The sequence below is a fragment of the Lepisma saccharinum genome, chromosome 2 (assembly GCF_977018435.1).
Source record: "Lepisma saccharinum chromosome 2, izLepSacc3.1, whole genome shotgun sequence".
Classification (NCBI taxonomy): domain Eukaryota; kingdom Metazoa; phylum Arthropoda; class Insecta; order Zygentoma; family Lepismatidae; genus Lepisma; species Lepisma saccharinum.
Genome location: NC_139230.1, coordinates 153,418,705 through 153,446,605, shown reverse-complemented (window position 1 = coordinate 153,446,605; position 27,901 = coordinate 153,418,705). Strand labels below are relative to the sequence as shown.

Below are 27,901 nucleotides of genomic sequence, written 5' to 3'. Positions count from 1 at the left end.
AAAAATCATCGCACGAAAATGTTCACGAGTTAATTCCATTTTATTGTAGCCGAGCAATCTCCAAGGCAACATAAACAACACAAATGAAGCTATTGACAAAACATTTGAAGTACATTATGGTCAATAATGCCAGACGATTCCGTGCAAACGTCAAATCATGCCTAACTTCAATCAGTGTTGCCAAGGCTCAAAATATAAATAGTGACCCTCGTATGTATTTTTTTAACCACCTGCCTGCTCTTCTGCAAGCCAAATTGTGTTTGACACTTCCTTTTATTATTTGCTTGCAGATTCATGTGTTGGATCATACAAGGACCTAGTGATTTGAGGAGGGTTCCTCTAGTGTTCTAGTGTAATTTGGACAATGAAAAACATGACTTGTGTATGGGATGATTTGTACCAAGGAGGGAGATAGGAAACTTGCTTGACCACCATTTTTTCAGTTGGAAAAAACTTTGATCTTTGTAATTGGTAAGTAAGTCTTTTTTCATTACTACTTCATGTGTGAACTTTTTTGTTTCTTATTGAAGATTTTCCTTTATTTGAATTTTTAATTTGCATTTCATTGTGCAGACCAGTGTTGTGCTTTCTGGGTAGTCTAGGCATGCTTTGGCTACTCAGATAAAATAAAGACGTGTATGTGAAATTGTAACATGTACGAGTGATGCAAATGAAACATTTCCTTCATATGCCTCTTCATGTTCCGCAATAGTTGGCCATGTCACAAAGTCGAAAGTGCAGCAGCCTGAGGCCCCACAACAAGTATAGGTTAATCATATGTGGTTCTTTCTGCTGCTGCAGTGAACTTATGAAAATGTTCCCTCTAGTACCATTGGTCTACCGTCACATGGATTATGACTCAGTGTGCTTTCCCATTGAATGTGTACTACATGCTGATAAGCACCTCATACTGGCCGTATATTATGATACCATGCACTTTTTTTTTACATATTTTTCTCCTGTGTGTTGATGGTGAAAGATATTGTACTAGTATAGCAGGAAGTAAGATGTTTAATTGTTGTACTTTCAGTGTTTTTTTGATTTGGTATTGAATATTTTTTCTTTGCTTTCCTGCCTATTTTGGCTAATTGCGAAGAAGAGGCCAAGTGATGATATGATGAAATCACATTGAAATCATGTTTAAGGGGCAATCACAAAGAACACTCATGCTTTGTTTGTTTGTTTGATCTGAAGCCTCTTCACCTGGCATAATAGCGTGCTCTGCTAACCACTCGGCCAAGGATGTTGGCTGCTCTTTCAGTGAAAATTGTGATATTATGAATGTTGGAGGTGGGGGCACTATACCAGTACTTCAACAAAGTTGAGTGCATGTACGTATCCATATATCCATTATCATATTCATTACACTTCTTAAAAAAAAAACTGAAATCTATTTTGAAGTATATCATTGACCTAGGCGTGCGCAGACTCTCTGATTAGGGGGGGCCAAAGCTTTGATGAAAGTTCAGTCTCTAAAGAGAAACCTCATTCTATCTCATTCTTTTAGTTTTATTGCGTTGAGAGTGTGAGTATGTATGCATGTATATATATACACACAAAGGCTGTCGCAGAGAAGGTGAGACAGATTTTTTCCTGGCATGGCAACACTGCCTATGGTTTCGGCACTAGTCGTGTCGTGTAGGATGATTCATTCTGTTTCCATAGCAAGTTGTTACATGTTGCAAAACCACGTTAGTGAGCAGCTGTGTTGATTTATGTGGAACGTGTTTCGTTTACCCCTCCAGGTTTTTGCGTATAACATTGCTTATCGCGGTGAGTATTCAAGATGAATAGCGACATGCCATAAAATTTTGTGCAATGTTTCAACAGGTATATGCCGATCAAGACAAATGAGTAGAGCCAAGATATTGCCAAGGAGTCATTGAGACTACTCGGCGCCAGCACGTAGCAAAAAAGAAGAACTCCTTCATATTGCACCACGATAACGCACGCTCACGTACCGTACGGGCTTTTCAGGATTACGCGACAAAGAAAAAAATAGAAATTTTCCTGCATCCAGCACACAGCCCGGACCTTGCAGCCTGCAACTTTTGCCTATTTCCACTTTTAAAGTCTGCTTTACGTGGTCGTCATTTCATGACAATGAATTTTCAAAGACATTCACAAAGTGGCAGGAGCGTATGGACGCTTGCTTAGCTGTCAATGGTGCCTATTTTGAAAAAGATGTACGTCTAATCGATATGGCTGATTCTGAATAAAAATTTTGTGGTTCGTAAATTTTTGGGTTTAATTTTAATGATTCTTGGAGGGGTCCATGCACATACTTGTCTTTTAACTGCTATGCAGTCAATACTTTTTGACCTATTGCACTCATTTTGGTCTCAATCGGCAGCTAACGAACCAAATTTTCACCCTAGTACATTTGCTAGCCAATGGAGGTCGCTGCTTTCCTATACAGGAATTAGTCTCACCTTCTCTGCGACAGCCTTTGTATATAATAATCAAAGAAGGTAAAAGGAAACTCGCACCGGACAGTAGAAAAATTCAAAATTTTCGGTAACTTCGTAGCATCATCGGTGTGAGGAGAAATAGATGGAACCGGAAGTTTGGGGCCCTGCAGAGTTGCCAGGTCCCCATCAAAGAAGAAGCGGTGCGTAGAACGAAAGGAAAAACCTGTTTCGTCACCAGGCTTGTCGGAAACTGTGAGTGGGTGGGGAGGGACGGAGGAATGAGGTGGGTTAAGGTAGGGACGTTACTGGTTGGCTTTGTTCAGACCAGGTTGAGTGGTTGCACTCATGGCCGGAATATAGGCCCTCTCCCATCTTTTGCAAACAGAGGTGTTGGCTGCTTTTGGATAAAAGCAAGGAGGGCCAAAAGGGCTAAATAAAAATCAAAGAAGGAAACACTCACCGGACGGTGGAAAAATTCAGAATTTTTGCTAACTTAGTAGCACCTTCAGTGTAAGAAGAAAGAGATGGAACCAGAAGTTGGGGCCCAGCAGAGTTGCCAGGTCCTCATCGAAGAAGCGGTGCATAGAACGAAAAATACACTGTTTCATCACCAGGCTCGTCGAAAAATGTGAGTGGGTGAGATAGGGTGGGGTGGGTGAGGCGGGGACGTTACTGGGTGTCCTTCTTCAGGCCAGGTTCATGGCCTATATATAGGACCTCTCCCATCTTTTGCGAACAGAGGTGTTGGCTGGTTGGGGTAGGAGATATATGATCGGTGTGAGAGGTAATGAGGATGAGGCAGATTTTGCACCTAGGGGGGTTGCATTTATGGGCAGGAGGGTGTTGGTTGTGTGGCGAAGGAGTGTTGTTGACCAGGATGTTTTGAAGGTTGGGGGGGGGGGGGGCATTTGAAAACCACTCTGTGCTTGTCTGGAAATATGTTAATGGTTTCAGGATCACTGTGGAGGATGGGGAGAAGAGAGTGTAGTGTGCCTGATTTTGTTGAGGTGGGGGTGATATTGGGTAATGAGTGCATGTGGGTTGGTGGCAGCAGGTTTCTTGGTGGTAGTGGTGTGTGAGGCAGCTCGCAATATTTGTTTGGTGACCAGGACTGAGGGACATCCACGGCTTGGTGTAGTCGGAGGTTATAATTCTGACGGGAGGTGGGTGAAGTGTTCGGCGTTCTCCCCTGAGGGCCCGAGAGAATGGAATGGAATGGTAAAAATCACCTCAGATGTTGCAGGTGAGGATGTAGATCAGGTTTGAGGCATGGCAGGTCCCTTTGAAATGGAGGGTAAATTTGCTAGTGGCTGTGTGCACCTGGAGGGTGTGAGAGGTAATGAGGATGTGGCAGGTTTTGCAATCAGTCCATGGACAAACCCACCCCCACCAGATCTATGACCACCAATGACCCTAACCCACTCCAGAACAACCAGACTGTACTCAATTTATCCAGTCATAAACGTAGCACTGATGAAATAGCTGTTTTATCCAAAGGCCTTACCTTCTCCCCCACAACTCCCCCCCAACCAATTCCGCCTGCATTTTGACATATACACCTTTGCTCGCATCCTCCGATGGCAACATTTCTGGGCCAAAAAACCCTCACTCCAAACTACTACAAATGAAACCCACCCAAGCCTCCTTCAATTTAGCCCCCCCTCTTCCAAAGATCACCAACCACCCCTTGGAAAGGTACATTGCTGCCATCATTTCCAACACCTGTGACAGCTTATTCTTAAATGACTTCCAGAACTAACCTAACCTCAACCCCTCCCAACAGAAAGCTCTCAGATCTCCGCAACAACCATAACATTAAAATCCTCCCAGCTGACAAGGGGTCCACCACGGTGGTCTTGAACTCTCAAGATTACCTGGCGGAAGCCACCTGCCAGCTGGCTGACCCCTCCACCTACAAACCCACCACAGTTGACCTATCTTCCAAACACCTCAAAAAAGTGCAGGACTTCATCCACACCCACGGTCCACCTGAAGGCCTGACAACTCCTACCACAGCCATGTTAATCCCTGAGAATCCCCGCACCCCACCTTCTATCTATTGCTCAAAATTCACAAACCTGGCAACCCCGGTAGACCCATTGTGTCCAGCTATAACTCACCCATAGAAAGAATCTCAGCCTTTGTTGACTTGCATCTCCAGCCTCTTGTGAAAGCTCTGCCCTGCTACCTCCGTGACACCAACCACTTCCTCCAGAAAATCAGCACCCTTCCACCGTTGCCCCCAAACACCATCCTTGAGACCATCAACGTCACTTCCCTCTACACCAACATACCCCATGCCCATGGCCTCTGCTCCATAGATTTCTACCTCAATAGCAGACCTAAACCTCACAAGCCCAGCACTAACTTCCTGACCCACCTAGCCCACCTTGCCCTCACATGTAACAATTTCACCTTTGAAAAGCAACATTTCCTACAGATCTGAGGTACAGCCAAAGGGCACCAGAATGGCCCCATCCTATGTAAACCTCTTCATGGGCAAACTTGAGCAAGAGTTCTTGGATACCCAACCCCTCCTCTGGCTCTGCTTCATCGACGACATCTTCATGCTATGGACACATGGAGAACCATCCTTATCAGCTTTCCTGGACCAACTTAATCACTTCCATTCCATAAAATTCACATGGACACACTCCCCCAATCAGATCACCTTCCTGGATGTGGAAGTGCACATCGAGGGAGGACACCTGACTACATCTATTCACATAAAACCCACCAACCACATGCAATACCTACACTTCTCCAGATCCCACCCGTTCCACACCAAAAAAGCCATTCCATTCCCTATGGCCCTCAGGGGAGAGTGCCTGAACACTTCACCCACCTCCTGCCAGAATTATAACCTCCGACTACACCAAGCCATCGTCAACCGTGGATATCCCTTCATCCTGATCACCAAACAAATATTGAGAGCTGCCTCACACACCACTACCACCAAGAAACCTGCTGCCACCAACCTACCTGCACTCATTACCCAATATCATCCCCACCTCAACAAAATCAGGCACACTACACACTCTTCTCCCCATTCTCCACAGTGATCCTGAAACCAAAAACATATTTCCCTACAAGCCCAGAGTGGTTTTCAAACGTGCCTGCCCCCCCAACCTCCAAGACATCCTGGTCCACAACACTCCTTCGCCACACAACCAACACCCTCCTGCCCATAAATGCAACCACCTTAGGTGCAAAACCTGCCCCATCGTCATTACCTCTCACACCCTCCAGGTGCACACGGCCACTGGCAAATTTACCCTCCATCCCAAAGGGACCTACCATGCCTCAAACCTGATATACTTCCTCACCTGCAACATCTTTGGTGATTTTTCTTTAGGATAAACACCAACGGTCCTCAACCTCTGCATCAATAACCACCGCTTCTCCACCCACAACCTGGGCTTCACTGTCACCTTCCACACCAACCACCACAACATCAATTTCAATGACTGCTTCCGGGTAGCGATCATCTATCTCCTGCCCCAACCAGCCAACACCTCTGTTCGCAAAAGATGGGAGAGGGCCTATATATCAGCCATGAGTGCAACCACTCCACCTGGCCTGAACAAGGCTCACCCCCACCCTCCCTCCCAAACCAAACCATCACACCCAGTTAGAGTTCTCGACGAGCCTGGTGAAGAAACAGTTTTTTGTTCTACGCACTGCTTCTTCTCTGATGGGGACCTGGCAAATCTGCAGGACCCCAACTTCCGGTTCCGTCTCTTTCTTCTCACACCGAAGGTGCTACTAATTTAGCGAAAATTCTGATTTTTTCCACTGTCTGGTGAGTGTTTCCTTTCTCCTTTGATTGATTGATTGATTGATTTGGTGTTTTAAGTTCACTTTATGCACAGTAAGGCTAATCAGGACTGGATCTACAGTTTAAAGTGGAATCCGAACCACTATGTGCCCCCACTATGTGACGCTACCACTGTACCATCGGGGAGGCCCTCTCTCCTTTGATTATATATATATATATATATAATGCATATTATTTAAATACATGACATAATCAATTCATCCTCGCCATAACAAATCGACAGCAAGAATGATATAAATTTTACCTCCAAACAATTGACTGATTGATTTGTATCATTTTACTTTTCTTTTGTGCCACTAATTTGTGAAGGTTGGAATGAGTGATGATATGATGAAATTGATGAATGGACACTCACGAACATCCATGTCCAGGCCAGGATTCAAACCCGGGACCCCTGGCATCATAGCACGATATGCTAACCACTCCGCCACGGGTTCCGGCCTCAGAACAATTGTTCCTGCATTTAACGACAAAACTGTTTAGCAGCAACAGTCTGAAGTTCTTATTTGTTATTATTTCTCTCTCTGTCTTTCTAATAATTTATAATGCAGTACAGAAAAGAAGGAAAATTTGAGCGAAGCGAGCAAGAAAAACTTCTGATCAAAATTTTTGCAAACTGAAAACAATATTGATTTAATAGGGAACAAAATAAATCATGGGGCGCCATGGCATTCTCTTTACATTTTCTTCCATTTAGACTGTTTGGCACCAAGGGCCAACTCCCGGTAAAATTTCAAATTGAGTGGGCAATTACCCCTCTGTGTCCCACTGCAGGTTCTCTTGGCGGTCTGGAAGAAATAATGCAAGAAAGACATAAAAACAAATACCATCTTCAGTGTCCTTTTTTCCTGCTACTCTTAGATTTGGCTAGCCTTGCTATCTTTTACTTAAATGTCCCCCCCCCCAAAAAAAATGATTTCCATCAACTTCACCCCCTTACCCGTTAGTTGCTTTGAACTTTCATCAGCTTGAAAATATAATATCGTTTAATAACGGCAATAAGATTCCTCTACACTAAATTTCTAGGTGAAAGTATAATATAGGGAATGGACATCTGTAAGGGGGCCAGGATGGCCACACTTCCTCCTTTAGAAAACGTATGCCAATCGAAAAGTATTTTACACGTATAATTTGATTTCAGTTACAGTAATTTGCATTAATTATTATAATGGGGATGCGGGAATGCGATAATTTTAAATTCATGTGGTGTGTTTTGACTGAGTAACACTATTATTGGGGTCATATGCCCCATGGAAAAATACCTTGCTTGTTCCTCCGTGGAAAAATCAGCAGACTTCCATGATTTGGGGGGGGGGGTTAATATATCCTTTAGAATACTGACATGTTCACAGTACCCCTTTAGATGTGCCCAACATAATCTTGCACTGCATGAAAACAATTTGGTTAGAACAAGTGAAGATGTTTCAAACTCCCCACATGTTACATGGTGAAGAAACTGAAGAGCTTTCTGAAATATTTCTCGTCTACTAGTAAATTGTAAGGTCTGTAGTTTCTATAATTAGTGAATACAGTTCCACAAGCCACACTACTTAGTATTGATGCTTTTCTGTTCATCTTGTGTCAAACAACTTAAAAAAGATGTGTACCTGGTTTTCTTGCACTGTGTTTTTAGAAACCAAATTCCTTTAAGTAAACTCGAAGGAAAAATATATAACTGATTTGACAGTCCAAATGCAGTTTCTTATCGCAGAAATTCCGAAACTATCAGGAAATTGCAGACATTTGGTCTGCAGTCCCATCTAGTGTGTGAAATTACATAATCTCCTTCCCATTTGTATCCCATCCTATACATCATACATCTTGAATTTAGGAGAATAAAATAAGCCCGAAGAAATTTTTATGAACAAGTGGATAGAACAGGTAATCTGGTAATTTTATTGAACCATAAGGTTGAACCCATTGAAATCCCCCCCCCCTTAAATACACCCATGCATGACACTCTTGGGTACAAGCACACAGTGTGCAAGCAGATATCAAACACTGATCCAATATTACAATGATTTCCTCCTATTTACTACTGATATAAAACATGTGGCATGTGATTTCTTCTTTTCCAATTTTTGTACATACATTGTTATCGATAACATTTGCAAGTAACATTAAGTTTTACATCGTCTATTCAGAAAACTTTGGCTCTGCAAAGTGAAAGTTGCAATATGGCTGCGGAACTTGTGGCTACAGTGAGTTGAAGCATTCACATATTTCACGCCTTCCACCTCTTTCACTTATCATTAATATGTATTTCTACTCATATTTTCATCTTCAAAACTGATTTTTCTTGTGAATAATTCTGTGGATGTAGGAGATACATATTTTTCTTGTGCTTCATCAAGCATGCTGCATACCTGCTTTATATTATTACCACTTTCCTTCAATTACAAGTGGAAATCTTTTTCCCTAACCATGACTTGCAAAATATACATATTTTTTCATCTTCCTTGTGTCAACTGACTGCCTTATATTTACCAGTTGTCTTGAAACATTTTGGGTGCAAGTTACAGGAGTACCTCTGTGGCATCGTTTCTCAACCTATGGGCATGACGCACTGCAGGAGGGGGTGTTTACTGGGTTGCAATGTCTGGCTTGAAAATTTATTTACTGAGTCTTTGGAACCTATTACTGCTTTAACAATTTAAATTCAACCTGTGTTGTACATAGTCTAAACTCTACCATTGCCTTTTAATGGCATCTCTCTGATGTTTAACTAGGGAATTGGATATCTGTTGTTTCTGTTTCAGCATTGCAGAAGAAAATCAGTTTGTGGTCAGAGTGCAATGAAGTGCCAAAAGTCATGGGGTAGTGGGAGGGAACTAATTGATGGTGCTGTAACTTCGCAGCAAAGCAGTGTTGTCAGGTAGACTTCTGTGAGTGCAGTGAAATGTCGTGTACCATGGTGATGGCAACCCAACTGGAATTATCAGCATTTGAGCATGGGATGATAGTTGGGGCTAGACGAATGGGGCATGTGATTTCGGATGTCATCCGGACACTGAACTTTTCTCGCTCCACAGTGTCAAGGGTGTGCCGTGAGTAATGCATTGGAGGCGTTAAAACCCATCAGGGACAATGCAGAGGCCACCCACGAGTGATGAATGGCCATGACGTCTGGGCAGACTCGTCCGGGCAAACAGACAAGCAATAGTGTGTGATCTGACAGCAGGAATCAATGCAGGACATCCCAGGAATGTGTCTCAGAGGTTAGTGCAATGCAATTTGCTCTCCATGAGTTATCGCAGCCGATGTCCGACACGTGTGCCGCCACTAACCTCTGTCCATCGGCGACGGTGATGCACATTTGCTCTGGAACACTTGCATTGGGCCGTAGAGGACTGGCAACTTGTAGCGTGGTCAGATGAGTCACATTTCCAATTGGTACACGCGGATGGTAGGATCTGGGTGTGGCACAGACTGCATGAGGTCATGGACCCAAGTTGTCAACAAGGCAGTGTTCAAGCTGGTGGTGACTCCGTCATGGTGTGGGGCATGTTTACTTGGCATGCTTTGGGTCCTCTGGTCCTCGTGAACCAGACAATGAACACTCAATGCTATGTTCAGCTGCTTGGTGATGATCTCCAACCCTTTATGGACTTCATGTACCCTGCCAACAATGCAATTTTCGAGGATGACAATGTTCCATGTCATGGTGTGCGACTGGTTTCAGGAACATTCTGGGAACTTCCAACGCATGAATTGGCCTCCTAGATCGCCGTACATGAACCCTATCGAGCACATGTGGGATATCATCGAACGGACTATTCATGCCCAGGATCCTCCACCTGCAACAATGACCGAATTGTGGATGGCAATCGAGACTGCATGGCTGCACATCCCTCCAGCAGACTACCAGCGACTTGTTGCATCCTTGCCACGTCGAATTGTTGCACTTCACCGTGCTCGAGGGGGTTGCACTTGTTATTAGGTAGGTATCCCATGACTTTGGCACTTCAGTGTATGTATTCTGCCTTTCAGACCTTACAATCTTTTGTAAGTAAGAATCACCTTTCCTTACCTAGTGAGTTTTGCAATTCTGTATTAGGCATATCTCATCTCTCTGCTCTTGGTAATGAGATTGAAAATTGCTTTTCAGAGAATTACAGTGAATTCAACTGGATTCGAGACACATTCTCATATTTTGAAAGTTGAAACATGTTGTCATGAAAACTAAGAGAACATTACTTAATTGTCGGAGTGTGTGTGTAATTTGTAAAGAAAGCAAGAGTAAAAGAGATCTTCTTAAAGCACTTGATGTTAGCAATTATGAATTGTTGTATGACATGAACAGTGCCACAGTGTGGCGTACATATTGTAGCCTGATTCTCATTTGTGCCTGTTGACCTTTTCGAGTGTTCTGGGGAAGGGGGAGAGATGCACATCACATGTTCACATTTTTTACTTCTTTACTTTGCCTGCAATTTTTGTTGTCAATTCTTAATTTCCGCAGTACTGTGTGCTAATGTGATGGCATACAGTATTCTAGGACAAGCATGTGACATTTTCAGCTAGCAATGAGGCTCGTACCAGTGTACAGCCTGAACGGTGCATGTTACATTGAGAATTCAAGCACTTTAGATTGATTTCCAACAGATGGCATTTCTAAATAGAAGTGTGGCTTTGATTATTGATACAAGGTAAATATTTTTTTCTTGCAAATTTATCACATGATACCAGAAAATGCAAACATATCACATACAATAATAGCATAGTTTCCTTCTAGTTCCAAAAATTTTGTTGTCCTAAAAAAAAATCTGTTTGCTACTTATGTTTTTAAGAAAAATGTTATCTGCTTGCCTTCCAGTTTCTGACATAGCTACCAGTTCTCTGGAACTTGCAAATTAGAACACTTTTTTCCTTAAAAAAAAAAAGTTCTTTCACTTCATATGTGAAGTGAAAACATAGTAGGTAAGACCATTTGTGATGCTTTATTTTATTTCCAACAACATGCACTTTGACAGACCCTCCATGCTATCATGCTATTCTCATGGGCACTTAGGGCAGTACCTAAATTGTGCTTTCTATGCCTAAGTAAGCCATCCATCCTCATTTTCAGCCACAGTTGCATTGTATCTAAAGATATATGTTAGGTGGTTATGTGGAGATAGGTAATTCACTCTAATAACACTGGTCAACAAATTTTAATTTTTTCTTTGCAACATGGATGAAAATTCACTTTTCTTTATCAATCCATGATGCTGAACATGAAACTGACAATGAAAATGCCACTCGACTTCCGGTTTAAGAATTATACGAGGTATTGTCGAAAAGTCGGGTTTCCCAATGTTCTAACGTAGTGGAATGACGTATGCTTGGTGTGCATGTGACTTTTACGCTTGAACTGTATTATGCGAACAGTACAAAACGTGGGTACATTTCTATCTGCCCTTCCAAGTAAATTCATGAATCATAGTGTTTACATTAATCACAAAATAATTATTTTCTACTTTACTACTGTATGGTGGTTCTTTACTACTTACGTGGGATTAAATCCGCTTCCTCTTTGCTTCCCTCTTGTAGTGAAGTTCAGGATCAACCCTGGTTACTGTCCAGCAATAGTCGGCAAGCATTCCTCTACTCCATTTCCCTTGGTATCTTTTCTCCATTACAGATATTCGTTGGTGGAAATGCTCACTGTGTTCATCTTTTACCTCCCCACAACTTTTCGGGAAGAAATTGAGATGAGAGTAGAAAATGCAATTTAAGGAACATATTGCAACCCATTTTTTGATACGATGAAACCAAATTATTTACAAGTTTTTCATAGTCTTCAGCACGTTTTGTTTCCCAAAAAATTGTTGGAGACTTCTCCGAAAGAACTCCATGCACCTTTCTCAACATCACTTTAGTAGGTGTTCGAAGATCTCGTCCTGGTGAAGTTGACGAATTTGAGGGCCCACAAAAATTCCTTCCTTGATCTTCTGATTTTTGGAAATTTGTTATGTAGATATTTGAATACCAAAGAGTATTGATCCAACTTTTTGACAAAGTTTTTTATCCGTCCAAGCATTATATGAAGTGCAGGAAGTATAATATTTTCAGATTCAATGAGAGGTTCATTATGTACATTCATATTTCCAGTTTCCATAGTTTGACGTAATGGCCAATCCTTTTTAATAAAATGAGAAGCTCTGTCTCTGCTATTCCATTTGCAGAGGAAACAGCAATATTTGGTATAGTCTTGTTAGATCAGTTAAAATCGCAACGACTTTCAAATCTGCACATATTTTCCATAGGTATGTACCTAGTTGTTGTATTTAATTGATTGAAGGAGGAATTGTAGGCTATCATACGATTCTTTCTTTTACATAGAATAACTAATAAGGATTGACGTCAATTGGTTGCTGTTATGAAGCAGTACAGCTTTTAGACTTTATACCGATGCATCTATGAACAACCGCCACTCTTCGCAGATGTGCTTAATGCCCATAGCCCCCAATAAACCATTAATATCACTGCAGTATATCAGATCTCCTTCGGTAGAAAAGTATTCTTACAACATTTTTTGACGGTCACGATAAAATGACACCTTCACATTACTAGCCAGAAAATTCCATTGTTGAACTCTGGAGGCTAATTGCTCTGCCTTGGCTAACCTTGTGCTGTTCTGTAAGTTTAACATCACCTCCAAAGTCCGGATCTGTAGATGTGGAAGGTTGTGGATCGTACAGTTCGTCTTGTGAGTCTACGGAATAAGATTCAGGGGGTGTTGGAACAAGTAGTTCATTACTATGCGCCACAGGAGGAGAAGCAGAACGAATATTTGGAAATACAATTGTCTTCTTTTTAGTATTGAACATACGTTGTATTGATGGGACCATACAAAAAAAAAATAAACAATCGTCTGTATGATTAGTGGGCTCCAGCTAAATCATGGGAATAGCAAATGACATCAATGGTCTTCTGTGATTCATCCAGTCCAGCAGATTCATGTAGCAGGTCTTACAACGGAAATGTTGAGCCCAAGTCTTATCTTCATCTCCGAATTTGCAGTGTTTACCGAAATATAGATTGTAGGCTGTTCTTACAGCAGGGGTAATATTTCTCCGCTGTCCAGAAAACACAATTTGACCACAAACATAACATACATTGTTAGCATTGATAATGCATTTACGTGGCATTTTTTAACATCACTCAGCAATTTAATTAAATGTCAACCTTACCAGAAACGGACCACGTAATACGCAAACACGATCTTCGATAAAAGCACACACTCTACCTAGTTTTATAAAGCCACAATCAGGTCTGCACAAATTAACACCTCACAAAACAATGAATAAAGAGGTTTTGTGGCTGATCTTGAACAGTTCCCCCTTTCCTTACAACAAATAAAAAAAATAAGAAAAGAAAAACTCAACATTTACTTCTTATAGCTATGCAATACATATATATAGGGAACTTCTCCAAATCAACAATGCCCTGTAACTCAATTATAATTAGTCAATTATGATTTTTAACTACAGTTTCGTATTTAGGAGACGGATATTGACTAGAAATTGTATATATCACTCATGTCGCATTTTGGCTGTTGACCAGTGTAATTCAAGTTTAATTTTCTGCACAGTTTTTGTTCGCAATTGATTTCACCACCTGTGGCTTCAGCAGGCATGTAATGTCTTGCTGTGGGTGGCATGGCTCCTTTTTCTCCTGCTTGCATTTGTGGTATCCGTAGTTGATGCAAGCCTTTTCACTTTTTGCTCCCACGGCATGGGCATATTACTTTCTTCTTTAAACACATATCCAGATTTTGGCACTGTTGGTTACCGGTCTCGTTGTCTGCATCCATGGAAAGGCATGCGTTCTTACTCACATGTGCAGGCATTGCCTAAGGTACGTACTTGGTTTTTTATGGTTGTCATGCTGGGAGAATGGGTTTGGCGGGTACGCATGTTTCTGATGGCATGAAGCCAGGATTTATTAGGGCCCTTGGGTTGGTGTTGATGTTGGTGGGACTGAAAAGAAACCTACGCAGTGGAGACCATGGAGAAATGAAACTTGAAATTACTAGAGTGAATTACCACATTTACAGTCAAAATAGTGCACAGGGTACTTGAGTAAAGTAAAGTAAAGTGCTTCCATGTGCTATGCACCATGCCATGAAGGCATATAGGGGGTGTGGGATTAGGGCCCCACACATTCTTGATCACGGTCGAAGGTGGGGGTGATGTGATCAGCACCTGGCTGCCTTCCCCCCCCCGGAGTTTCCACCAGGTACCCACTTTATATGACGCTGGGTGGGTGCCGGAGTCGCTTGAACAGTTGGAAAAATTTCCAGTTCTCCCCCGCCAGGGATGGATCCTGGGTCTCTTGCATGGTAGTCAGACTTGAGTGAATAGGGTAATAAAAATAACATACCTGTAGTGTTTTTTTTTAAATGACATCACTTGAAGCACCATGAGAAAGAATGCATGATAACTGGTTAGGTAAGCACATGACAAGCAACAACCGTGCAAGAATTAATGGTATGTGTTTTGTGGCAAAAGTGGATGATATCACCCTGTTAGAGAACTGAAGAGTTCCAGGTGGCCATAATTAAAGTTGCCCTTCTCAGAGCCCTCTGTAGCCCATTTGAAGAAATTGATGGTTGTGAAACTTGGTTCGAGGCTATGGAGACTATGGGGAAGTGAATGCTGATGAAAAAAATAGTACAATCTTTTTTTGGCCCTAAATTTCAGCCATTTGCATTAGGGATGGTGAAAAAAGAGGTACAGAATGTACAGTATATCTTGAAATGTACTGAAAACAATGTTTTTCTCCAGCTTTCTATCATCTCTTTTAGTTATCATAATTATTGCCACTGTCTGCCAAGGCTAAAAATGCCGGAAGTCATGAAACAAGAATGACAGTTTTGAACTACCATTGCATAGGGGTTACAAGAAAAACACTGAAATTAAAGAAAGAAAATGATCATGCAACCAGTGCTGGACCATTTGATATGGATTGAGCTTATGTATTGATATCATTTATATGGGCATTGTCTAGGGCTGAACCGATACCCATTCCAATACTGATATTATTAAGGATTCCCACGAAAAATGTTGGGCCTCCCTGATGGCACAGTGGTAGTGTCATCGCCTTGTAAACAAGGGGTCCCAGGTTCATTACCCGGTGGAGGCACATAGGAAGTGGACTCAAAACACCAACTCAACCCACCGAAAATGCATGAAAATTTCAACAAAAATTGTTCAAAGTATTGATTAATATTACTGGGTGAGTATTGTACTCAAACTATAAACATCAATTTACCAGTTTTATTTTAAGATATTCAAACATTACCTGTTATGTAACCCAAAATTACAGTATTCTCACAGAATATTGGTACAAATTAAAACTTCAAATTTTGCATACCTTCGAGGCTAATTAGACTCCGCAAAAGTGTACTGTGGCATTTTTGGGACCCCATGAATCATAAATTCTCCTGAAAAGTATCAGCTGGTATCGATAAATAAAACTGATACATTTGGCATTGATATCGACTTGGTCCTACTTATGACATCTTGGCTGGCCAAAGATTCCTGCAATATCTGAACTCATTCATATCCTGCACAGTTCCTGTACACAGTGCCCTGATGAACGCCAAACAATATGATGACAATCACCTCTCTCACACAATAACATGTACCATGGTTCTTCAGTTGTTGCTTGACAGCTGCCAACATCATTCCATACCTCACCTTACCAGTTTTCACCATGTTCTAATTTACCTGTTCTGAAGAAGGCCCTTGCTGGTTTGGGTCAAAGTGCCTTTTTTTTTTTTTTTTTTTTTTTGTCCAAATATACCGGGTGTCACAGAAGTTTTTTCCTGATTAGAAATTTTATTCATATCCACTATATGCAAGGTAGAGATGTGAAAGTGGTGCCAAAATGTTGGAAAAGTAACCAAGTTTATTTGTTGCAGGTTTGAGTAACATGGCTGTAGTGCAGCAGTTTTATTGCCCAGAAAACCGGAAATGTTCACAAATCAGGAAAAAGCTCAGCATGTCCTCTGGTATCACGAGATCCAGTCACCAATAACAGTGCAGAGGAACTTTCAAATGTACAGAGTTCTTTCGTCTAGAATATCTGCCATCAATAAGTTCGTATTTAAAAAATGGAATTTATCTTCATACCCAAATCCTGTCACGTCCAAGAAACATTGTATGGAAACATGTCAAGAGCATTAATTCCGGATTCCTTGGCACTGACACTGCTACACTACAGCCACATTACTGAAACCTGCAACAAATAAACTTGGTTAGTTTTCCAATATTTTGGCACCACTTTCACATCTCTACCTTGCATATGTGGCAGATATGAATAAAGTTTGTAATCAGGAAAAGACTTCTGGTTCTGGGACACCCAGTGTATATACAGGGTGTTTCAGAGCTACCCAGACACTACCTTTTTCTCGAGAACAGGAGATCGTATCAAGTTGAAACAAAAAAAATGCACCACTAAGTTGGCCCCAAAGAATCCATACAAAGTATTTGCAACAGCCTGAAAGCCACTCTTTGTGTTTTTTGTGGGGGGCACATGCCCCGTTCTTGCAATTTTCAAATGGGAAGGGTATGTTTGGAATGCAGATTCGGAAAGGCGGGGAAAAAATACGATTGCCATATGAAACATTTGTCTGTACCACCCACCATTTTCCGTGTAGAAAATGGTTTTGCAAAAAAAGGAAGGTGAGCCAAATCGAGTATACCGAGCTTAACAATTAAGATAAGTGCAGCTCCATAACAGTTTCGGAAAGTGCAGGACACAAGATTTCCAATGATATGCCACATGATGACTGTGGGACTAAAAAAGGATGAAACCGCTTGACCCCAAAAAGGGGGTCTAAAGTTAGGGAAGAACTCGAAATTTCAAATGGCAAGGGGGGTCGAGTAATACCTCATTTTAGAGGTCACAGAAAATGTGAAAGGGATGCGAACATGATTTTGTAATTCACTAACCCGTTTCAAAATGGCAACCAAAACAATTCCAACCCGTGAAGTTGGTGTTCCAAAGTGAGGAATTATGTACGTAAATAGCAAAACACAAACACTGGACAGAGTACATAAGATCCTGTACAAACAAGTATGGTAATGGGTCCACTCTTGAAACACCGTACTACTGTAAGCTTTGTTTGAGCTGCAACTTGGACCGCCCTTCACACTTTCTCCAGGCTTAGGACTGGCAATGAATGGTTTACTGTCACTCACAATAAGGAATTCGTTGGCATGTTTAAGGGCTGCTTTGCCAACGAAAAGGTCCTTTTCTCACAATTGATTGCCAAACCATTGTTTGACGAGAAATAGGCTTAACTGAAATGATGATAAGATAAACGAAAGAGTAATCAGAAACCAATGAACATCGAAAACGGGCAGAATAGATAAAGCACCCAGTGTGATGCACATTTACCAACTTACAGTAGATGTTCGAAATGTCTTCCCTCGGTCTCAATGCATTTCTGCACATGGACACTGAAATCATTCTGTGCTGCAATAACTTCTGCCTCACTAATCTGCCTGCATGCAGCAACTATGCGCTCGATCATGTCGTTCCTCGTTGTAGGCCGATTTTGGTAAAAGATTTCTTTCAGTCGTCCCCAGAGGTAATAATCTAAACATGTTAAGTCTGGTGACCTAGGAGGCCAGGACACAGGCCCACCTCTACCTACCCAGCGACTACAAAACATTGCATTCACCTGATTCCTCGCTGTCAGCTCAAAATGTGCTGAACAGCCATCTTGTTGTAGCCACATGTGTGTTCTGATTGTTCTTGAAGAAATGTGCGGTACACAACACCCATAAGCCTCGCTTGAAGAAAATGAGGTCCAATTATTCGTCCGCCAATGATTCCACACCACACATTAACAGACCATCTACGTTGATGATCAACCTCTTGCATCCACCGTGGGTTTACGGCGGCCCAGTAATGCATGTTGTGCCGATTTACCTGACCATCACTTTTAAATGTAGCATTGTCAGACCACAACATTTCGTCAAAGAATTGAACATTTGCATTCACTTGAGCTTGAGACCACAAAGTCTAGCCTGCTTTGAAAATCAGTTCCGTGTAGCTCTTGATGCATGGACACGTGGTACTAATGAAATCTGTGATCCTTTAAAATCCTTCTCACTGTACTTGCGCTGACACCAGAATCATGAGCAACTTGGCTGATACTCATGTGAGGATTGAGATGGAAGGCTGCAAGTACACCAGCAGACCTCTCATCTCGAACAGGCTGAGCTATGCGTTCATGTTTGTAATTGCTAGAAGGCTGAACATTGCCCCTTCTGCTACACCCAATGCTTCTTCGTTTCTGAAAGGCATTATTAGTTCACATTCAACAATTTGCCACTGTGAATTAAGTACAGGAATACACACTACCAAATGGAACTGGATGCACCGGCAATTGGTGTACTTTATAATTTGTCGACTGGCCCAGCATGCTGTGTTGCGTACTGCAGCCTACCCAACATGTCTGCTTATGCTTATTCCTACTCGTACACAATGGACCTGAAGTTCTACTCACTGCATGTTGTACACTCACAGAGGCATGTACTAATACGAAACCGCAAACTTCTCACCCGGATGTTCAGTACACTGACGTTACATGTGATGGGTGGCATGGTCTGACAATGGTAGTGATCCAGTAACCATTTAGAAACCTTGTCACGAATAAACAGCTGTTCCCTTGCCATTTGAAATTTCGAGTTCTTCCCTAACTTTAGACCCCCTATTTTGGGTCATGTGGTTTCATCCTTTTTTAGTCTCACAGTCATCATGTGGCATATCATTGGAAATCTTGTGTCCTGCACTTTCCGAAACTGTTATGGAGCTGCACTTATCTTAATTGTTAAGCTCGGTATACTCGATTTGGCTCACCTTCCTTTTTTTGCAAAACCATTTTCTACATGGAAAACAGTTGTGGTACAGACAAATGTTTCATATGACAATTGTATTTTTCCCCTGCCTTTCTGAATCTGCATTCCAAACATACCCTTCCCATTTGAAAATTGCAAGAACGGGGCATGTGCCCCCCCACTAAAACTAAAACAGCTTTCAGGCTGTTGCAAATACTTTGTATGGATTCTTTGGGGCCAACTTAGTGGTGCATTTTTTTGTTTCAACTTGATACGATCTCCCGTTCTCGAGAAAAAGGTAGTGTCTGGGTAGCTCTGAAACACCCTGTATATATGTGTAACCAGGTCTGTTATATGAATGAACTTGTTGTTAATGTAGATACTGTTAATAACATGATATGTGGTTGTTGAGTTTGGCATGACAAGTGTTGTTAATAATTTTATGTTTTTGTTAGGTTAGACTGTATTTCAAAAGAGAAAAACCTGAGAAACTTCTCACCTTTACAAGAAATTTCGCTTTTTGTGTCTCACATTTCGGGATGACATAAATTTGGTTTTGTTGCTTTTGTATTTTCAAACAAGATTTGTTTTCTGTAACACATGATGTATTTTTTTATCAATCTTTTCTATAGACACATATGACCTAATATCAGGTATCTCACATGCTTCATGGGAAAATTTCTGGTTGTGATGTGATAACATTTAATTGCCATGTTGGCTTGGAGTTACAGTAATGGAATGTTTCAGTACCTAGAACAGTACCGTTTCAATACCTAGAGCAGTACTTTTATTTCACATTGCAGATGTTGAGCAATTCTTCATGATGGAAAACTCAATATGTGTGTGTAATAATGGCATTGAGCTGTCATGTGATCTGGGACTGAACTACAATCCCCGCAAATTGCTGCTTTTTTGTGTGTTTGTAAAAATGGAGCTTGAAGGTGGCACTTCTGCAGAATGAATATTTTCTTGCCCTTCATTCCTCTTGGCATACGGTGGGATTGAAGGAAACTATGACACCATGATAACACACCTGAAAGGGGCTGTACATTGACTGTGTACAGTAAAATAAAAGTTTTGACACTACTTACTGATTTGCAAAAGTACTGTTGTTGTTTGTCTCTGGAACAGCCAAGACAAAGCAAATTATTCCATCAAAATGATATCATTCAAATGTTTTGGAACCAAGAGTGCTGCATGCACCTCTTAGGTTCCATCTGTGTATTTTCCAGACAATCTGGGTGCTATAAGGGATGAGAAAGGGTTGTGTTTTTACCAGGACATTAGTTGTATTGAAAAAGTATACCATGGCAAATGGGACACCTCATTGTTGGTGACCAGCTGTTAGTTTCTGTACAGTGCTCATCATGTAAAAGCAGTCAACAGGAGCTCAAATGTAAATGTAATGGGCATATTGTTTTTTAATGAATTCATAATAACCCATTGCACGACAGCCCGTGAGGGCCCAGGACCTACCTACTGACTGCTGCCCTCACTCCCACCTGCCAAGGTGGGAGATCATTTAACCAGTTATGGGGTGACGTGTGATCAGCACAGCACACCCCCAGTCACACCACTGGGTGACGGTAGTCATTCGTAGCTCCCCAATTTTCTCTCAATGGTGGGTGGCCACCGGTCCCATATACAGGCCGAAATCTTTCAGAAAAATTGTTATGCTTCCCACAGGGAACTTGAATCTGCACATGTCCCGTAGTCAGAGCCCAAAGCATTATGCCTTAGAGCATACGGCCATGGCGAAGAACTTGTTGAATCATAGGTTATACATTTTCCGTCAATTGTGAATGCTTTTTTTTTTTCCTCAAGTCTGTCTTGTGCTTCCTTTACAGTATTCTACTTCAAGAACTAAACTTTGAAGGGTATATTGTCAAGTTAGTGTGTATGTGGAGGGGTGTACACTTAGGTGCAAATATCATCCCACTCTTTATGTATCTCAAAATTGTGATGTTTTATGCAATTTACGTGACCATTTCTGCAATTTGTAATCATACTTCATTTCTAAGGTAGAGAAAAGTTGAAATTTGGTCTCCAGAGAAGTACAAAGTTAATGCCTTTTGTATATGCTTTTTTATTTATTTGTTGATTTTGTGATAATTCACTTTGCTATCGTAAGATAGTGCCCCATCTTAAAATATTTCAGTACATATACAAGGTCCGCCCATAAAGAAACCGAACTGTCAAAAATAAGAACCAAATAAAATATAAAGGGACCATATTCTGGCAACACTGCAAGGAGCTATATCTAAACTTTCCGTCGGTGCATGTTTTAACCTGTTACAGGCAGTCTGTATCGGGGCAAGCGTACGTCAGATGCATGTTGTGTGCAGGTGGTGTACAAAATACGCACACCAAGATGGAACAACGTTACAGCATAAAGTTTTGTTACAAATTGGGTAAATCATTTACCGAAACATTACAGATGATAACATATTGTATATTTGTGCATGTTACTCACTATTAAATGAAATAACTATGTTAAATAGTATTGATTAATTTAACTACTTACGTGAGTGAGTATTGAGTCTTATTAGGACAATGTTTCGGAGGTCAGACTGCCTCCTTCATCAGCTTCATGGATGTTTCTAGGCACAGAGCATAGTGCCTTAACCAAATCCTCATTCAATGCATCTTTTACGCGGCACTACGCTCTGTGCCTAGAAACATCCACAAACCTGATGAAGGAGGCAGTCTGACCTCTGAAATGTTGTCCTAATAAGACTCCATACTCACCCACATAAGTAGTTAAATTAATCATTACTATTTAACGTAGTTATTTCCATTACAGATGATACGGGCAGTGTATGGTGATGCAGCATTATCAAAAAGACAAAGAGTGCACACTGGAAAGGACAGTTCTCACCCATAAAGATAAAAGCACGGATGTCAAAATCGAAGACAAAGGTTCTGCTGATAGCATGTTTTGATTCCCAAGGACTGATCCACCATGAATTTGTCCCTGTAAACCAAACAATCAGTGGTATTACAAGAAAGTGCTTGGTCGACTCAGAAACAGGATGAAGTGAGTTATGAATAACCTCTGTGATTGTGGCCAATGGTTTCTGTTACATGATAATGCTCGTCCTCATACCACGTTGTCTGTACAACAATACCTTGCTAAGCATTCAGTGAGTGATCAATCACCCTCCATATTCTCCAGACTTATCACCTGCTGATTTTTTCCTTTTTCCCAAGCTTAAGATGGCTAAGAAAGGGTGAAGATTTGATGACGTCACGGACATTAAATTAAACATTACTCGTATTTTGCGAGCACTTACTGTCAATGACTATCAACAGTGTTTCCAAGACCTGTTCAAATGCTTGTCAAAGTGTATTGCCTCCTCTGGTGATTATTTTGAAGGTGATAAAGTCATTTGAAGGTAATTACTTGATTTGTTTCCTAAAAAACGTTTTTTTTTTTTATGGGCGAACCTTTATATCTTCAATATTATAAATAAAACTGGAATGAATGGAATTATAGCATCCTGAAGTATATTTCTCTTTGTTACAGTTCATCGCCATCTATTGTTTCCTGTGAGCAAACATGGAGTCCCGTGGAAGAAGACATCCTGGTTTGCCTGCACGTTTCTGCAGATATGATGAATATGTTGAGGTGCGTGACATTTTGAACCGGATCAGTGCACCAGCTAGTTTTGAGAGAAGGCGTAATAGTAACGTGCAGGATAGACTCTGTCAGTCCACACAGGAACGGTCGGATCGAGGAAGAAGATTGGATAGGCACCGCCAGTCAACTTCCACAAATGGAAGAATGCAGAACAATGCTAATTTGAGGGTAACCAAACCAGATGACCGGAAGTCATCTAGAGAGCGGAAAGTCCCATTAAGATTCAGCGATACCAACTTTCAGTATTCGGGTATGAGGAAGGCCAGGTCTGCTTCTGTGGAATCTTTAACATCCAAAAGGGTGGATTCACCCCAGAGAAGTCAGACCTCTACCTCTCACATTAAAGTTCAAAAGGAGACTTCAAGCCAAGTACGTCCTCGTGTTGTCATAGATTATGACATATATTCTGAAGGTATGTAACCATTTTATTTATTGTGTACGTACTAATGTATATAAATGTTTGTGTTCTGCAAGACTTTTTGCTATTTTAATTAACATGTCTTATGTGTGTGTGTGTGTGTGCATGTGTGTGTACACATGTATACAGGAATAGAGGAAAAGAGCCAGAAGAGTGAACAAACAGAAAATATGTAAGGTAAGAGACAGTAAACACTTAACACAATAAGAGATAATAGTCCAATATTTCATGGCCATCTTCACTATTCTGTACTTCTACTTTGAGGCCGTGAAATATCGAACAACTATTTCTGATTGTGGTAAGTGTTTCTGTCTCCTACCTTACATATATTTGTACATATATATACACAGTGCATTCAGTTTGGCTCGGGGCTAAGAGAACACGTGACTGCAGGCAGCAGTCACAGATGCCGGCATTTTGAACTTGTAACATCCTGCTTATTTTTGTGCACATATTGATGCAGACAATTATATTTATATTGCACAATGACTAACCAATCTGTGCTACAAGTATAAGACTTGCCAACTGCATTCACACATTCTCAAACTTCTTTGGATGAAATTTTGATTGGCATATTTGTTGTTTGCAAGTTGTTTTCTTGCCATTGTTAAGACAGCAGGGTGCATGCTGGGTAAAATAATACCCAGAAGAGCTTTGGAGAAAATCTGGAGAAACAGAGGTGTCCATACAAATAAAGTGGTGAAAATGGAATTGGATAGGGCATACGTTGAGGAAGGAAAATGAGGCTGTCGAGAGAGAGGCACTAGACTGGAACCTGCAGGGAAGGAGGAAGAGAAGGAGGCCTAGACAGAGGTGGAAAAGATCTGTTCATGCTGAGGCATTGGAGGAAGGAAAGAGCTGGAATGCAGTGAAGAGAATTGTTGTCAGTAGGACCAGGTGGGAGATGCTTTGTTGGTGCCCTATGTTCCACAGGGAACAACAGGAATGAAGTCAAGTCCAAATTGTAATCATTTCAAAGCATGTAAATAATATCAATATCTTCAATGATTAACCTGATTTTATTAAGTTTGAACATTTTTATTTCATTTCACAAAGATAAAGTTGAGAAAAAATTAGAAACAAAATATGGTAAGAGGAGCCTTTTCTGCCATAATGTAAGTATGCACGCAGGGAAAGAATTAGCCAGAAGAGAAATTACTTACGAAGTCTGAATTTTAATTGTTTTAAAGTATGTAATTAATAACCTTCATTGATTAATATAATTTTATTAATTTTGAACATTGAATTGAATCACACAATTGATAAAAATTTAGAAAAATATCATGTTGAAATACCAAACTGAAAAGTATGACCGCACGTTGGGTGGAAATTTATCCAGGCAGTGATTTTACAGCCCTGTGAGTGGAAGTAACGAGTTAACTGGCAGCCAATTCAATGTCCTGACACTTGAAAGGGGTTCATTGTAAAGGTTCTGAGAAGGGTAGCCTCAGATGATAATCAGAAGTGATCAAAAATATATTTCAAAATTGACTGGGTAATTTTACCCATTTGCTCATCCTTACAGGTTAAACACTAGGTGCTAGTTGTCAGTCCAGTTACAGTGTTGTTATTCTTGATCATTGTGTGAAAGAAAACGCCATTGCATTTACATTCAAAAGTTGGTTGTTTAGATGCATAAATAAACACAATCCCCAAAGCTTACATTGCAGGTGTAATTGTTGCTCGCTTATCAGAACAGTTCTGTTTGTTTTAGCATGCAGTGAAATTTTCACAGAACCTGGTGTTGCAGCTCCATGTAGAGAAACAGTTAGGCAACTTGTTCGGACATTAAGAGAAACAGAACTTACAAGAATTACAGAAGAGGAACTTTTGCATGTCAATCAAAATTTCATCAAAAGATGCCTCTAATGTGTGAATGTAGTTGGCCAGCACTTTGAACAAATTTTATAACACAGGGTAGTACTCGTTATCCAATATTGCCTCCCTGATGATGCAGTTGTTACGGCATTGTCTTCTAATCAAGGGGCCCCCTCAGGTTTGATTCTTGATGGAGGCACATAGTGATTTGGATCCCACCTTAAACTGTATGTCCAGTCCCGACTAGCCTTACTGTGCATAAAGTGGACTTAAAACACCAAATCAATCCATCAATCAATAATGAATTGTTATGCAAGAGAACTATAATTGTCTGCAAGCTCAAGATATGTGCATGAATGTAAGCTGGACATTTTTGATAAAAAATGCAGGCATCTGTGCCATGCCTTGCCATCTGCAGTCACACGGTATCTTCTCCCAGAAGCAAACTGAACACACTGTATGATTTATTTTATGATGTTCAAACATAATCTTCAATAGTCTGTGTTCATGAACCCAGACTGCAAAATCTAGTAATAACTTCTTATTTGTGGTAAATGTTTAATGTCTCCTACCTTACATGTGTTTGTTTATCTGACCTTCTGGCACTTTTCCGTATTGTATTCCTGTGTATTATTTTTTTTTTTTTTTAGAAATAGTACAATGCCTGTCGGTAATGTTATTTAAGTGTCTTCTTTACCAGATTTGGGAGCATATTCCCTATGTTATACATGGACAAAAGTAACTTTTCCTTAATATTCTTGTTTTCAAGATCATGCATATACTAAAGGCATGACATATACTTATTATATACACTTTCATCTTCTTATTATCAACCGCGTTTTTCATTTCCCCTAACATGAATATATAACATTATTCATGCCTGTGTTCAACTAAAATTTGATAGTCATGGACAAGAATCTTTCCTCCAAACTTAAAGTATATCTTCGTAGTTTGACTTGCTATGTCAGAAGGAAAATATGTTATCATTTGGCATTGTATGAGATGATTAATTCCTAACTAAGAACGAAATAGAATACAATGTAGATGTAAAACATAGTCATTCAGAATATTTCAATGTAATATCAGTAGTAGACCCTTAGTACATAATTTTATAGATGTGTGTCAAGAAACAGATACATACACATAGCAAGTGACTAGTGCTCTGCCACACCCCATTACTAAAGTGGTTCCAGCCAAAGAATGGACTTGGAAATTCTATTTTTATCTTTTCTGTCGAAAGCTAGGGAGGGTCACATGAACCTCTGAACCAATCCGCTTTGTCCAGTTGCCGTGGCGAGGGGGAATTCTCGTAGTATTATTCTGTGTTGCTAAATTTTTGTTTTGAGTCATTTTCAAAACAGGTGGTGCCCTCAACAAGGCCAAACCTAATGGTTGGCGTAACGTAGCAAGCAAATGGGTCTCTGATTCCCTGCCTCTCCCTGAAATGCAAGCAAAGTAGGAATGTTGACAGGAACAGGTGTCATGTACGACTGGACAAAAATCAGGCATGTAGCAACCAGTAGCAACACCGCTTACCCCCCCCCCCCCCCTCCTTGAACTGGAGGCAGAAAATCTGGGTTTCCTCAAGTCCGTTCTTTGGCTGGGCGGACTTTATAAATATTCCTTTGTTCTGATGTAGGCTCTCTCACAGTACCCGAAGTGTGAAAATTTGTAAGGTAACTTCAAAGTTTATGTTCAAAACAACAAATTTGAAAATGCATATGACAGAAGATTGTCAGAAACTATGTCTTGGATTTCAGTTTCTGTAGGAATACAGTTTCTGTATTTCTATATTTATGAATAAGTTCATCACACATATTACATTTGCCTAGGATTATTCCATTTTTCACTTGTTTTTCATGGGTAATAGAAAAAGGAACTTCAATCTCCATGTTGTGACAGTTTTTGTTGCACATGTTTGTGATTATGCATAGAGCTGGAAGTGGTCGAAAAAAAAAAAGGCTTTTTTGGAAAAGAACCTGTGTTTTTTTCCCATGCAGCTTTTTTGTTTGGGCCTTTTTTTGGCTTTTTTCACAAAAGTCTGAAATTAATGAAACTACAGGAGTTAGCAGTATTTCTCCTGTTCCATGGTTTTCGTTTATCTCCCTCCTGTAAAATAGACACTCATGTCTAAATATAAAATACAATTTACAATATGAAATTCATAGCTAGACGAAAACAGTGTTTTCAAGAAAGCTGGCTTTTTTGAATGGGTGGTTCTTTCAGTGTGTTTTCATATTTCAGTAGGCTTATTAAATATATCTGTTTTGTATAAAGATATTCACATAAGTAGAGTAGTTTTGTATGTGTTTTTAATAAAACCTAATAGTATATGATATGATTTTCAATGCTTGAATTTGTTATACGAATACGTACATGAAGTAAAAGAGAAAATACTGCTCTACCTTTTGAAAATCTAGTATCAAATCTCTTTATATTACATTTTGTGTTCAGTAATACATATTTGTATTCTGGCTGTTCAGTACATCATGTATAATTTGATTAAATGGCTGCTAAACCTGGTCACGGAGCAACGAGTGATGTATTATGGCTGCTTGTTGCAGTGGTTCTCGACCTTTGAGAGACCACAGCGCAGTAAATTTATTTCTTACATGTCCTGATCCCAGCAATTTCACTCATAAATACATTTCTGATCTTTAAAGTTTATATGGAAATTAATATAGTGGCCACAATGGCTCAGTCGGTAATACGTCTGACTACCATGCTAAATGTCCCAGGTATCCCTGGCCAGTTCAAATCCGGAAACTTTTCTAACATTGGAAGCGGGCCCGGCGCCCACCCAGCGTCGAATAACATGGGTACCTGGGGGAAACCCTGGGGGGTTAAGGCAGTCAGGGGTGTGATGCTGATCACATCACCCCACTCACGACCGGATCAAGAAAGTGTGGGGCGTTACCCCCACACCCCCTATATGCC

The 27,901-nt window shown here is 40.6% G+C and overlaps 1 protein-coding gene across 8 annotated transcripts in view; it reads left to right on the top strand.

The window, feature by feature from the left end:
* Positions 1 to 295: 295 nt before the first annotated feature.
* Positions 296 to 27,901, top strand: part of LOC145984152 (uncharacterized) — a 233,421-nt gene continuing 205,815 nt past the window's right edge. For all 8 annotated transcript variants that reach the window (XM_083117627.1, XM_083117624.1, XM_083117621.1 and 5 more), the window contains exons 1-2: positions 296 to 471; positions 22,615 to 23,140. In XM_083117627.1, coding sequence (XP_082973753.1) covers positions 22,648 to 23,140 — 493 coding nt within the window. In that variant the 5' untranslated portion in view covers positions 296 to 471; positions 22,615 to 22,647. The remainder of the gene's footprint in view (positions 472 to 22,614; positions 23,141 to 27,901) is intronic.